Source organism: Osmerus eperlanus, chromosome 16 (assembly GCF_963692335.1).
Source record: "Osmerus eperlanus chromosome 16, fOsmEpe2.1, whole genome shotgun sequence".
NCBI classification, from domain to species: domain Eukaryota; kingdom Metazoa; phylum Chordata; class Actinopteri; order Osmeriformes; family Osmeridae; genus Osmerus; species Osmerus eperlanus.
The window spans coordinates 4,800,440-4,813,942 of NC_085033.1; the positions used below are offsets into that span (position 1 = coordinate 4,800,440).

At 45.5% G+C, this 13,503-nt stretch overlaps 2 protein-coding genes across 4 annotated transcripts; one reads left to right on the plus strand and one right to left on the minus strand.

Annotated features, from left to right (window-relative positions):
- The first annotated feature begins 1,523 nt into the window (after nt 1-1,523).
- LOC134036273 (SERPINE1 mRNA-binding protein 1-like) lies at nt 1,524-6,740 on the plus strand. Of its 2 annotated transcripts, none has more exons than XM_062481138.1 (9): nt 1,524-1,897; nt 2,716-2,902; nt 3,119-3,259; nt 3,354-3,425; nt 3,542-3,616; nt 4,001-4,178; nt 4,453-4,518; nt 4,674-4,871; nt 5,078-6,740. In XM_062481138.1, exons 1-9 carry the CDS (start codon nt 1,642-1,644, stop codon nt 5,135-5,137), a joined length of 1,233 nt encoding a protein of 410 aa, XP_062337122.1. In that variant the 5' UTR covers nt 1,524-1,641; the 3' UTR covers nt 5,138-6,740. The 2 variants fall into 2 exon arrangements, with proteins under 2 accessions (XP_062337122.1, XP_062337123.1); XM_062481139.1 differs by having other exon boundaries at nt 1,525-1,897; nt 3,357-3,425.
- Nucleotides 6,741-6,812: 72 nt separating this feature from the next.
- On the minus strand, nt 6,813-12,361 carry LOC134036276 (leukocyte elastase inhibitor-like). Of its 2 annotated transcripts, none has more exons than XM_062481142.1 (8): nt 12,246-12,361; nt 11,064-11,246; nt 9,713-9,853; nt 8,419-8,536; nt 8,177-8,319; nt 7,919-8,074; nt 7,617-7,797; nt 6,813-7,390 (listed from the first exon to the last, which is right to left on the minus strand). In XM_062481142.1, the coding sequence occupies exons 2-8, from the start codon at nt 11,232-11,234 to the stop codon at nt 7,173-7,175; spliced, it is 1,128 nt and encodes a 375-aa protein (XP_062337126.1). In that variant the 5' UTR covers nt 11,235-11,246; nt 12,246-12,361; the 3' UTR covers nt 6,813-7,172. The 2 variants fall into 2 exon arrangements, with proteins under 2 accessions (XP_062337126.1, XP_062337127.1); XM_062481143.1 differs by having other exon boundaries at nt 11,064-11,243; nt 12,246-12,279.
- Nucleotides 12,362-13,503: the final 1,142 nt, after the last annotated feature.

The following is a 13,503-nucleotide window of genomic DNA, read 5'->3' on the forward strand; positions in this document are numbered from 1 at the left end:
TTACACAAACAAGGAATTTACTGTGGCAGGACGGTGCATACAATAAACATATAAGAATCTTAAATATAAAAAGTAGAAAATATACAACAGTCTAAATAATTCTAAACAATACTATACAATGTAAAATATGAAATATAAAATAAGATATATTCAATATATCGTATGCATTCCTGTCGTTTATTTAGCATTTGATTCACAGCCCTGCCTTACCGTGATCTAAAGACCTACTTGTGAGCTGTTTAACATTTAATAAATCTTCATTACTTTGGTTACTTCAACTTTACTCACTCATCTGTATCATATCACTTAAAATGATTTTTTCTGTGTATTACTTCCGAGTCAAGTTGGGTACATTTGGGGGATGCTGAAGTGTTCTGAAGGATCAATATCATGTTACAGCTGTGTTGTCAAGGTTTGAAATGGTTAACAGAGCAGCAGCTGGTCTTGTCTGAACACTTGGGCACTGAAGTCTCTGGAGTCTTCATTTGATAGCTGTATCAGGTTGACACCCACAAGCTACTATGGTGTTACCTTACCAACCGTAAGTAGGATTACTTGTGGTGTGGTTTTCCTGGGAGCAAAAACAGCATTGCTCTCTTGACAATCATCTGTGTTCATTCTTGCTGCATTCAGGAAAGATGCTGCGCATACCAATTAAATGAGAACTGTAGATCTACAGTGCTGCTCAATGCGACAGTGTGACAAAAATACTAATTGTTCGAGTGTTGCTACAAGAGATTAAAAATGTTGCAATGCTCATTTATCTCAAATTTAATTCCAACCATTTTGGTATGGGGTTGTAGGGTCGATTAATTCTGCACTGGAATGCACTGCAGAGAAAAGCTACAAACACGCAACAACATCAGTTGGCCTGTAATGTAAACTTGGCATATACTGTGTGTATATGTAGTCTTTGAGGCAGCAGACTATCTATGAACTAGATGGTGCAAGTACTGACATAACAGAAGGGGGAGGCATGTCAGATACAGTTCATGACACTAACATCATGGGAGACTGTCTTTCCACACTAAACAACCAAATCCTCCCTAATCTGTTGCACACCGCTCTGTGGGTAACGGTTGTGTAATGCTGCTGTGGAATCTGCAGTGGTATACCTATATCATGAGAATGATGACCATCAAGTGATTTCTTATGAAAAATATAGGCTACAAACATGTCTTTTCTGTTTTGTACCGTTATCATCCTAAAGTTATACCATACGGTTAAATTAGTATAACTATTTTGGAATATGCCATATAGCCTAATTTTGTTCCTTGAATTCTAGTGTCTAATTTACATTTAGACTACATTTAGTCATTTAGCAGACGCTCTTATTCAGAGCGACTTACAGTAATTAACCTACTTTCGTCAGGCGTAAAATTTTTTTTGTGTTTTAATATGAAAAAAGCTTTCATTGACTTTCACTACTTAGAGGGTCCTGTTTTATATAAATTATAAATTAATAATACTGGACAGATGACTACATGCCCCATACAGCAAGCCAGTCCACTGAAAGTCCCGGATATTCCTCGCGCCGGAAGAGAAGGGGTATTTTCCCAGCCATCTTGTGGCAGCTTCCAGCGAATTGTTCGCACCAAGCCTCGTAGAATCGGAGGAGAATCCCGCTGAAGGGGCGCCATCATGCCCGGACACCTGCAAGAAGGCTTTGGCTGCGTCGTAACCAACCGGTTCGACCAGCTATTAGATGATGAGTCGGACCCGTTTGAGGTGCTGAAAGCGGCTGAAAACAAGAAGAAAGAGGGGGCCGCTGCTGGAACCAACAAGACTGCAGCTCAGGCAGCCAAGCAGCCTAAGAAAGAGTCACAGAAGGACAGGAAGAACCCGCTTCTGGACAAGAAGGAAGAATCTCAGGCTCCAGTACCTTTGAAGAAAGAAGGTACCAGATTTGCACTCAATCACGTTTGTATCAAGTTTGTTTCGTTATCTATCTAACAATGCAACTACAAGCATCTTTTTGCTATCTAGCTTGGTAACACTTAAACACAACATGAGGTCAACATGGTTCCTATCCTGTTGTGATCAATTAGAGGGCAAACTATCCTATTGATAGCGTGCACTGCACAAATGTATTATTTTGGGAAGGGATCGTGACACGATGGTTTTCAGTATTGCATTCGTGCACCTGCTATTGCAGATTATTGGTAAATAACCTTATTAATTTGCAGAAATGCATGAAATCTAAAGCGTGTCAATTTCCATTAACAACACTGAACTGTCAAAAACGGCCTTCCGAGTGACAGGGTCCATGATGCTAGAGCATCGGTTGTGATGAGCTAACTTATGTAGCTAGCTGTCAAAATGTGTATGAGTACATGTGCATCAATAAAAGTGCATGTGTTGACAAAAAAAGCTAGGGGACAAGGCAGCGATCGTAACATTTTGTTGTTTGATCATGTTGGCACTTGCCATAATATTAACACAACATGTATGGAGCCAAGGACTTTCGTTTGTTGACATTGTAGCAGTCCACTATTACAGCGTTGTGTGAAGGCTTAACTGCACTGTCAATGAGCTTTTAAGTAAACCCAATTAGCTGTCTTTGAAGCAGTAGGAACTGGTCATTATAACACCCCTTTGAAGCAGTAGGAACTGGTCATTATAACACCCCTTTGAGGCAGTAGGAACTGGTCATTATAACACCCCTTTGAGGCAGTAGGAACTGGTCATTATAACACCCTGTCTGTTTGTTGTCAGGAATCAGGCGAGTGGGTCGGAGGCCGGACCAGCAGGGTCAGCCAGGCTCCCAGCAGCACCAGGGGGGGCCGGGTGAGGGGAGGCCTGGGGACCGGAGGCCAGACAGGAGACCACCGAGGGAACGACGCTTTGACAAACCCATGGAGGAGAAGCCTGAAGGAGGCGGAGGAGAGTTCTCTGCAGACAAGTGAGTATTGAGGGGAAAACTGCTGAAGTCTGAGGATGAAGCAGTGTGTGGGGTTTATCCTTCCTATGTTCTTTCCTTCTCTAAGTAGCTAGCAGACGAGCTTCTCTCTCATAAGACGCTTTCTTCAACGTATACAGTAGGAATAACGAGGGCTGTTGTTTCTGGTTTTTTTTTGTGCTTTTGGCTTGCTACTCAACCCATCTGTCTGTCCCTTAGACCCTCTGGAGACAGGCCCCCTAGAGGGCGTGGTGGTGGCCGTGGTGGGCGTGGCGGCCGGGGGCGGGGCATGGGGCGGGGTGACGGCTTCGATTCCCGCGGGAAACGAGACTTCGATAGACACAGTGGCAGTGACAAACCGTGAGTCATTCTTTCGCGGGGTGCACTAAATGGGGGTTAAGGGTTTTCCTAACTGGCATCCCCAGTGTCTCAGTGCTTTTTCTCTCCAATCCAGCAGTCAGAAAAGCGAGGAGAAGCGTGGAGGGAGTGGGCCTCACAACTGGGGTAACGCCAAGGAGGAAATTAGGTGAGTCATTAAAAAAACGTCCCCTTGTCCAGTGAAACAGACATTGCCGTGTACACAGGCTTGACTAGTGTCCAAGGCTTCGATTATAAACACGTTATGTGTTTTGCATCGCCTAGCGAGGCTGAACAGACTGCTGCCCCTGAAGCCACCCCGGAGGGAGAAGAGAACCCACCTGCTGATTCTGAGAACAAGTGAGTATCTTGGAGTGTCCAGTTTCTCGGCCTCATGCTCTCCTGCTAATCACCCCTGGGGCATTTCTTTGGAACAGGACCTCTCAGGTCACAACCCAGCTAATCTCTAGCTTTGCTGCTGTTTTATCAAAAGCCAACGAGCCCTCAAACCTGCAGCCAAACAGTTGGCACAGAGTCAGAATAACATAAGGCTGCCCCAAGAGAGTATAGTTAAAGCTGTACTAATTGAGGCTCAGAGGACTAGAGTGACACAGCGATTGAATGGGAGAAGGCAGGCACTTTGGTAAGAATGAAGACACCAGATGATCGATAACAATAATAATAAAGGAAACCAGAGAGATTGATCCTATCCCTCACCTGTACATGATTGCTTGTCTTCTCCAGGGAGAACGAGGCGGAGGAAGTCAAGGAGGAGGGCCCTAAGGAGATGACCCTGGATGAATGGAAGGCCATGCAGGACAAGGAGCGCGCCAAGGTAGAGTTCAACATCCGCAAGCCCAACGAGGGGGCGGACAGCCAGTGGAAGAAGGGCTACGTGCTGCACAAGTCCAAGAGTGAAGACGTAAGCGACGACAGCGTTCACCATTCTTTGAGTGCATTTCAGCTGCCTGTTAGGGTGCATGTACACCAGGTGGTGGTTTTTCTCCTGCTGTCTACAGTTCACTTATTTCTTAATTAAGAGTCATTTTTTATGTGTTTTGTTTTTTTGTTTGTTTTTTGCCTGTCACCACCCCGTCTTCTTAGGAGGACTTAGTGTCGCTTTTTCAATGTTAATCCCACCAGTTACATCATTCATGTTCTGACTTGAGTGCATCTTGTTTTTTGCGTCATTCTAGAAGCCGGTCGGCGCTGTGATTGATGCTGCAGAGATCGAGGCAGAGGTGATCCCCGTGTTTACCAAGGTAGCCCGCCCGCCCCCGTTCCGTCACACATCACATGTCCCTCCAACTGTGAACTAGTTGACGTGGAATTAGCAATGGCTGCGTTCAATACCGTCGTTCTTAGTTCCATGTGGGATGTGACACAGTGTGACTAACTCTGCCGCCCTGACCTCCAGCCACCTAACCCTGAGGACGCCGGCGCAGACCACCACTTCCGCAAGCCCGCCAACGACATCACATCACAACTGGAGATCAACTTCGGAGACCTGGGGCGCCCTGGGCGCGGGCGCGGGGGAGCCCGAGGGGGGAGGGGAGGACGCGGAGCGGGAGGGGGAGGCACCCGGCCGGCGCGAGGCGGAGGACGATCCGAAAAGGTAACATTGAAGGCTGTAGTCTCAGACCGCTACATGGCTTTTAATCCACTGGCGTGGCTGTGGACACAAAGCCACATTGATTCACAACTTTGTGAAGTTAGTTGAAGCTTATACCCACGTCTTGGACTATTATTCTCTGGCTTTGTGAACATTTCTCCTTTTCCTTTCCTAACCTCTCCCTGTTTCTATCTGGCCCTTCCCCTCAGCCGAGTGGAGTGTCTGTTCCCAATGTGGACGACCCTGAGGCGTTCCCTGCCCTGGCCTAGGAAGACCCCGCCGCCAGCACTCCATCATCGCCCCCCTCCGGGCCCCTCCTCTACGAGGCTTGCATGCTTACAACTTCTTCAACTATATGAGAAAAACCAAGAAAAAAATATTTTAAACTCTGAAAAAAGACTGTCATCCCTTCACCTCCGTGGACTGAAATTTTAACCCGTTTTGAAAGGAGAGGGAGAAGAAAAAAAGACAAGGAAAAAGGACTTCTCTTGTTACACTGAAGCAAATTATTGGTAGAAGTTTTGTATTTAGAGACATGATAGCAGGGATGTTTTCATACAGTATTGTTTTTTTCAGAGATTATGCATACTTCATGGATATTCTTTTGTATTGCTGCTTGATAATATGCATTTCCAGGATTGGTTTAAGTATTGGTCTCACCCCTGAGGCTTTTATCTCGCGCTTTCCTCATGACTTAAACGTAAATGTTATGGAGTCATCTTAGACCAGTTTCAGGGGGTTTGTTTATGAGTCGTGCATTTAATGATATGCTAGACTTTAAGTACAGTTTTAGTACATTTGTACTAACTATTTGACATGTGTTTGTAAATGTACCTTGGGTCTAGGGACTCCTCATTAAGCTTGATATTTTTCTGCTTTGTCGTGCAGTGAAAGTAATCGCCTATGGTTTTCCTTTTGACTCCTTCCCTCCCCCCTTTTGATGGCTCAACTCTTTTTCTGATGGATCAGAGGTTAGTGAGCTTTGTCCCTGGTCCAGATATGCTACCTGTGTACAGGGACAGCAGGGCCCAATATGTCTAAGCTGGTTCCGTTTAGTTCATACAAGCTACATTCTACAAGGAACTTTAGGACCATGAAGAAAATATATTTTTGTGCGTGACCATTTATGTGTTGGGAGTGTTTGTGCACTGTGTGAATGTGTATGTATGTGTGTGTGTAAGAATGTAAGGGTAATGCTAGAACAATAGTTACTTAGACTTAGAGTACTCCTCTGCTATGAGCTTGCCATGCTTCTCAACGCAGACTGCAGGTTCTTAGCTATATGGTTTTACCTGAAGTAGTTTTTATTTTTAGAACATAGTAATTCTATCTAGGTATGATAGACTGTGGACATATCTTGCACTTAGGGTATTGATAGATCTTTAAAATGTCTTTTAGAGCTCGGAAGCACATGATTTATCACCACCTGTACTCTGAAGGTTTTGTTTGTTTGTTCCTCTTGTGATCTTTGCTGTTATTTTTTTTATTGTTGTTATTTGTATCGATCCAGCAGCACTACTGCATAATTTGTCTGAAAGAAATGTGCCGTTCAACGCGGAGCATTCAAGTGCAACAGAATGTATGAATGCTTACCCTGCTTGCAGCCATCTGTGTTTACATCTCCAGCCTGGTTTTGATTTTACTTACGTGGGTATACTTCAAGCTCATCGGGTTGGGGAAAAGGGATGGGGTGGGAGGGGAGTTTAGACCAGTGAAACTTAGTCAAGCTTTATATTCCGTGCTCTTAAGACTCGCTGGTCATGTACAGACAGACGACTGGAGCAAATCTTTTGTGTCACTGTTTGAGCCACTTGACGACAGACTTTGCAAACATCCCTGTTCTAATAAATTGCTTTAGAGGTGTTACATGTATTCTGCCCACGGCAGTGACTTGTGTGAAATCATTACTGTGATTTTAAAACTGAAAACCAAACGATTACTGCATTGGACTCTTTATTTCCTTCTAATAGTCAAGTTAGGAAACGGGTGGTTCATAAAGGCCAGGCCAATGTAGAATACTGTAACATGGTGCAGTGTATAGCTTCAGAACAGTCAAGATGACAAAACGACTTACTTTTGGTTATAGTATTGTTAAATGCAGCAAAAACTCCCATCAAGCAAATAGTGGTATATGATGGTGTGGAAACCCCACACCCCTGAACCTGCTACAATATAACTGATGAATACATTGGCATGGTAAGTGCAGTGGAAACACATATCCAAACTAAACACATCTCGGCCTGTCAACAGATGGTTCCTTCCATTGCATTACACCCCTCAGAATTTTTCCATCTTTTTCAGGGTCTAGGGGGAGCAGTAGCGCCCATAGAAGAGGACACTATTGGTGGGGTTGTGTCTGATGAAGAAGAGGAAGGGGTGGTCAGCGATGAAGGAGGCTGGGCCACTGCAAAAGTGCATTTTACCGGCCGTGGCAGCGGCGGCTTCTGTGCCCTCCTCGTTGACCTCCACAAAGGCTTTGTGGACGACTTTGGACAGGACAAGGTCGTTGCTGGGGGACATGCCTGTAGGGAAACGGGTAGAAACAGGATGTTATTATTTGAATCATCCACCTGGTAAAGTGAAGGTGTCTGATCTGAATCAATTTGTGATTGATTAATTCATTAATAATGAATCCATTCATTTATAATGTGTAAAAGAACAAAGAATGTGCAGAGGGGAAAACGGATGAGAAAGAAAGAAAATAAAAAAAGAACAGAACGAAGAAAGAAACAAAGAATTAGGCCCTACCAGAGAAGTCAGCACGGCCCTGGACGAAGGCATCCGTCATGCCCATACTGCTCAGTTTGTCGCCCAGGTCCAGAGTCTGCTCCAACTTGAACCTGGGCAGGCCCACCCGCACTTTCCACTTCATCATCATGTCTGGTCCGGTCCATTTTAGAAAGTTCTCATAGCTCAGGTTCTTCTCCAGCTGGGGGGGAGGGAAAGGCTTTCATTTATACAGGTTTTCTTTACTGGGGGGGGGGGTGATTCATGAGAGTATTCAAACAGTGTTCAAGGCAGCTTGTAGAGAAAGTGTTTCTTCTTCCTACCTTCGTCAGACCTGTGATCTCATTAGGCAGCATGATGAGCATGCTCAGATCTTTTCCAACATAAGGTAGCTCCAGGATCTTACAGTTGGCCTCAGGGATGGATCTCTGGGGGAACTTTCTCACCTGGTACATCATCTTCACTGGCTTGCTCTCATTCTGGAGGACAACACCAGAATGATATGGATGGTACTAACAACAGATTCATGCAAAAGAGGTAGAAAGAAAAGGACACAAGCTTTGTTCAATTTGTGGCCTTACTTGGTTGAGCTTGAACTGGGTGTCACTTGTGTCAGTGTCCTTGAACTTTTTCTCCCAGCTGCCCTTGAAGTAGATGGCGTTGACCAGCACCAGCTTGGTGCTTTCATCCAGAATGCCCTCCTGCAGAAGGTTCTGGATCTTATCTAGGGAGGAGAAAACCGTAGAATCAGACCCAAACCTTTTCATGATAACTGGCTATTTGATAGAGTAGAGTACAGTGAACACAGCTACATCACAGTCACCTTGCGTCTGTTTCGCCACCCAGCCGTTGATGTTGAGCCTGGCCGCCTCATAATTCTTTCCAAAGTCCACAGTTTCCAGCTCTGCATCGTAGTGTTTCCTGGTGTCTCCTATAAACTCCTGACATACACACACAGTAGTGAGAGAAGGTTCATAACGTTATCTCTGAAACGGCCACTCATTTTTACTTTTAACATGGACAAGTTGAATCCTGTCGTCGTCATCTGCCGCTTATCCGGGGGTCGGGCCGCGAGGGCAGCAACCTAAGCAGGGAGGCCCAGACTTCCCTCTCCCCGGCCACTTCCACCAGCTCTTCCTGGGGGACCCCGAGGCGTTCCCAGGCCAGCTGAGAGACATAGTCCCTCCAGGGTGTCCTGGGTCTTCCCCGGGGCCTCTTCCCAGTGGGACGTGCCCAGAACACCTCACCAGGGAGGCGTCCAGGAGGCATCCTTATCAGATGCCCGAGCCACCTCAACTGGCCCCTCTCGACACGGAGGAGCAGTGGTTCTACTCTGAGCCCCTCCCGGATGACCGAGCTTCTCACCCTATCTCTAAGGGAGAGCCCGGACACCCTACGGAGAAAACTAATTTTGTCCGCTTGTATTCGTGATCTCGTTCTTTCGGTCACTACCCACAGTTCGTGACCATAAGTGAGGGTAGGAACGTAGATCGACTGTTAAATAGAGAGCTTCGCCTTTTGACTCAGCTGCTTCTTCACCACGACAGACCGATCACTGCGGACGCCGCACCGATCCGCCGGTCGATCTCGCGCTCCATTCTTCCCTCACTCGTGAACAAGACCCCGAGATACTTGAACTCCTCCGCTTGGGTCAAGATCTCCTCCCCGACCCGGAGATTGCTCTCAACCCTTTTCCGGTCGATAACCATGGCCTCAGATTTGGAGGCGCTGATTCCCATCCCAGCCACTTTGCATTCGGTTGCGAATCGCTCCAGTGAGAGATGAAGGTCACGGCCCGATGAAGCCATCAGGACCACATCATCCGCAAAAAGAAGCGACCCGATCCTGAGGTCACCAAACCGGACCCCCTCAACGCCCTGGCTGCGCCTAGAAATTCTGTCCATATAAGTTATGAACAGAATCGGTGACAAAGGGCAGCCCTGGCAGGGAGTTCAACCCTCACCGGAAACAAGTTCGACTTACTGTTGGCAATGCAGACCAAACTCTGGCACCGGTCGTACAGGGACCGGCGAGAGTTGAATCCCTACGTCCATCAAACTGTGTCTTTCACACATTCCCTTTTGGCTCTCCCTCTGAACCAACATACAGGGCGTTACCTTGACAAACTGGTAGGTCTTCTCTCCATAGAGCCTGTTAGCCAGGCTTAGGGCATAGGGGGCTTCTTTCTTGTTCAGCTCAGCCATCAGCTTACCAAAGGCCACGTGCACGTCATCATTTGTCTTGTGAAGGTGCAGGGACTAAGGCAGAGAAGGAATAGGAGTCATCAAAACAACATATATGTTTTTGAAGATTGAAGGTTTGGAAGTGTACGTGTGTGTGTGTGTGTGTGTGTGTGTGTGTGTGTGTGTGTGTGTGTACTGAAGTGGATGTAACCAGCGCAATAATTGCCAGCAACATAGGACCAACTTTTAGAGAATGTGTATTAATAGAAGAGATACTGTACAACACATTTCCTCTCCAAGGGTGATAAGCAACGTCATGGCTGAAAGAAAACGTAAAGAAATAGGGCACACGTGCAGTCCCAGTCGACTTGTTAGTAATTGTTGTTTCCTGAGAAACCTGAAGAAGAACAGCACAGAGAGAGATATTCTGGACTATTTGTCTAAATCAGTTAGATGAAGTGAACAGACGGTGTCCTGTGCCTGGGACGCTCAGCTAACACAGCCATGGAACCAATCCTCTCTATGTAGCCATGACAACATGATATGACAAAGATGGTGTAACCTGAGAGACACTTTGAGCAGCTTACCTTAACCAAATACCCCACTCTCACCTCAAGGTTAGACAGACATGCAGGGCCCATACCCCCTTAACAAGCACTTCAGCTTATCTCCCAACGCCCTTTCTCCCCTGGTTATTCATTGCTGTACTCTATTACGACATAAAAACAGTAAGGCTAGCAGAATTCTGCGGATTTCCGCAGATTTCCAGTCTGAATAACCGCAGAAAATGTGAAATATATCTGCCTGTCTATCTGTCTTTCTCTCACATCAACTCTACAGTAGAAGTGGAACATTTCTAAAGACTTGTGTCAGGGTTGGCACCATTTCTGGTATAGTGAATAAGTGAATGAAACAACAGAGGGATGCCCTTTGCTGACATGGCAGGGTGTTATAACATACAGACCAGTGTAAATTTAAAACATTTAAAACTTTCCTTACTTATGATGAGCACACCTGGGTCATGACCATGCCATGACCTAACGGTCCATGGACCAAATACTTTTTTCAGGATTTGGGGTCCAGTAGATTTCACATAACAATCTCTGCATGCCCTAACACACAATGTTGTAATAAAGTAGGTCCAAGCACCACAATAGTCTCGCTAGATTTTGTTGTCATAACAAACATATTATAAGAATAAATGCTGTGGCCTATCCTTAGATACCTACACATTGATACAGACCTGCTGTTAGACTGAAAGACCACCAAAGCCTACTAGACCCACCTCGGACATCTGTGTGGCCGTGTTGCCCCTGGCACCGAGTAGCACCATGGCCAGAGCTGAGGAGATGCTGAGGGGAGAGAAAAAGACGTTTCCTGTTGGGCTTTCATTTGCAATCTTCTGGAACAGGGCCAGGGAGAAGTTGGCGTTTGCCTCAGACAGGGGGGTCTCCATGATGATGGGCTGCTGATGGCAAGGACGGAGAGGGGGGAGAGAGAGGGGGGAGAGAGGGGGGGGGAGAGAGGGGGGAGAGGGGGAGGGGAGAGAGAGAGGGGGGAGAGAGGGGGGGAGGGGGGAGAGAGAGAGGGGAGAGAGGGGGTAGAGAGAGAGGTAAAGGGTGAAGAAACAAGTGGAACTGGTTCATGAAGGAGGACGTGAGACATAGCGCGCCACTAGCAACGCGTCATTTTATGCGCAGGGCACTCCCTCCTAATAGGGCGGGGTATATAAGGGGTTCCCGGCATATGCATCGCTAGTGCGACATAGACTTCAGTCTTCCTGCTGCCTCCGCCTCCCCGGCCTCCACCCTTGGTTCTGTTTTCTGTTTCCTGTTTCAGGGGGAATGCGTCGCCGCTCTCTGCTCGGAGGTCGAGACGGTGTCTCGTCGGATGCGGCAGGGAGCCGATGCGAGCAGAACCACAATGCCAAATCAAATCAAATGTACAATCGTGTTTGTATAGTGGGAAATAAAGTATTCGGAAAGTCATACTGAGTCCTCCTGCCTGAACCATTACAGCAACTACACAGGGTCTGAAAAAAGATTTCTGTGATCTGTAAAACGTGTAAAGACATTTTTAAACCATCCAGATTTCAAATTGAGATAGTTAGCCAGGGAGTTAAAACTTCCCAAACATAAACAATACTACTCTCAATGTTTGCATTAGACAATGCCAATACCCTGCGGGGCGGGGTATGACATTTACTAGTATGACATTCAAGGTTTATACATCAACGTTTATAACATAAACGTTTATAACATCCCTTATTCCGTTATTCCCGAACAATACTAGTAGGCCTATTTCCTTATAACATCAAGAGCTTGTTCACCCTTATTCCCCCGTTATTTGGAACAATACACCTATACAAGAGTAGTCTGGACAGTGAACCTTGTCCCTGCACGCGTATACACCAGTTAGATAGGTAATTTCTTCATGTCATCGCTGGTCGCGATTCGCGTGGACTCACCTTTGTCGAGAGGCAGTTAGAACCGAAACTGTACTGTATTGTAACTAGTGGTACGTGCCAGTGGAGCGAGTGGTACGTGACAGTGCCTCCACTGGTACATGACAGTTACTGTTCTGTTGATAGTGGTATGCAAGTGTCTCGTGGCAGTTGCGTTGGGTGTCTTGCAGCTTTTGTTTACTGTCTTGTAACTGCCCCGCGGCCATTTTAGAATAGAATTGTTAAAGTATGTGTGGCGGCCTGCGGAAACGCGTGGATGTCGCGGCCGCTCATTGTTGGCTATAAGCCATAAAAGATCGAAAATCGTTTTCTGTCAAAATTGAGATTTTTGATGTTTTGTATCGTTAACACCCTAAACTTCATTGTAATGTACAAAAAGTATATGATTACTTATGAAAAACTATTAATTTCAACGGTTTTTGGACATCAGCTAGCAAGATTTTCAAGCCATGTCAAATCAAATGCTTAGTTTGCCTGCTCTTTTGAGTGCTGCAGCAGCCCATAACAACTGATCAATGAAATAACTCACTGAGAAGTTATTCATGTAGCCTATACTTAAACTGACATTTACATTCACAACGTCATTACGAACAAAAGGATTTTCTCCCATATCACTTTTTGACACAGGTCGACTTTAAAATGATGTAACTTCAGTTGTGATAAAGATATCTGTGATTTAAACATATTTGTATCCAGGAGAGTTTGTAGTTTCCAATATGTATAATACCCAGAAAGTACATTTGCAATCATAGGGTGTCATTAATTGACCAGGTTCTTCATATTAAAATAATGAACTATTATTGACAACTATATTTACTCAGAGTATCGAAATGCAAATGTAGGCTACCTATATTGACTTCAGTTATTACAATTAATGATATACGCCACTAGGAGGCGCTGATAACAACACAACGGTGTGCATTAGAGACGAGAGTCTACAACGGTGGCTCATGTGCACGCTTAAATTCAGTTACTCTGAGTAAAATAATTTGTTACTAATTCATTACGTGTGTACAAGTCTGCTTTACATTACAGTCACACAATTACACTATATGCAATATAATGTTTAAATCGACTACTTTGTATGGTGAGCTTGTAGTGAGACATCAAAAGTATGGTTTGGAGTCTGTTAGCGCGAACAGTTTAACTTATTTTTTTAAATAAAAGTTTATAGCCTGTTCTCCTATTCTAAAATGGCCGCGGTGCAGTTAAACGACAGTAAACAAAAGCTGCAAGACACCCAATGCAACTGCCACGACAC

What these genes read in the sequence shown, in the direction of transcription:
- LOC134036273 (XM_062481138.1), top strand. Translation starts at nt 1,642, where the DNA reads ATGCCCGGACACCTGCAAGAAGGCTTTGGCTGCGTCGTAACCAACCGG. An exon ending in CACAGTGGCAGTGACAAACC is followed by an intron (nt 3,260 to 3,353) that starts GTGAGTCATTCT and finishes TCTCCAATCCAG; the next exon opens with CAGTCAGAAAAGCGAGGAGA. An exon ending in CCTGCTGATTCTGAGAACAA is followed by an intron (nt 3,617 to 4,000) that starts GTGAGTATCTTG and finishes TGTCTTCTCCAG; the next exon opens with GGAGAACGAGGCGGAGGAAG.
- LOC134036276 (XM_062481142.1), bottom strand. Translation starts at nt 11,234, where the DNA reads ATGGAGACCCCCCTGTCTGAGGCAAACGCCAACTTCTCCCTGGCCCTG. An exon ending in CGGCCACACAGATGTCCGAG is followed by an intron (nt 9,854 to 11,063) that starts GTGGGTCTAGTA and finishes TCTCTGCCTTAG; the next exon opens with TCCCTGCACCTTCACAAGAC. An exon ending in GGTGGCGAAACAGACGCAAG is followed by an intron (nt 8,320 to 8,418) that starts GTGACTGTGATG and finishes TCTCCTCCCTAG; the next exon opens with ATAAGATCCAGAACCTTCTG.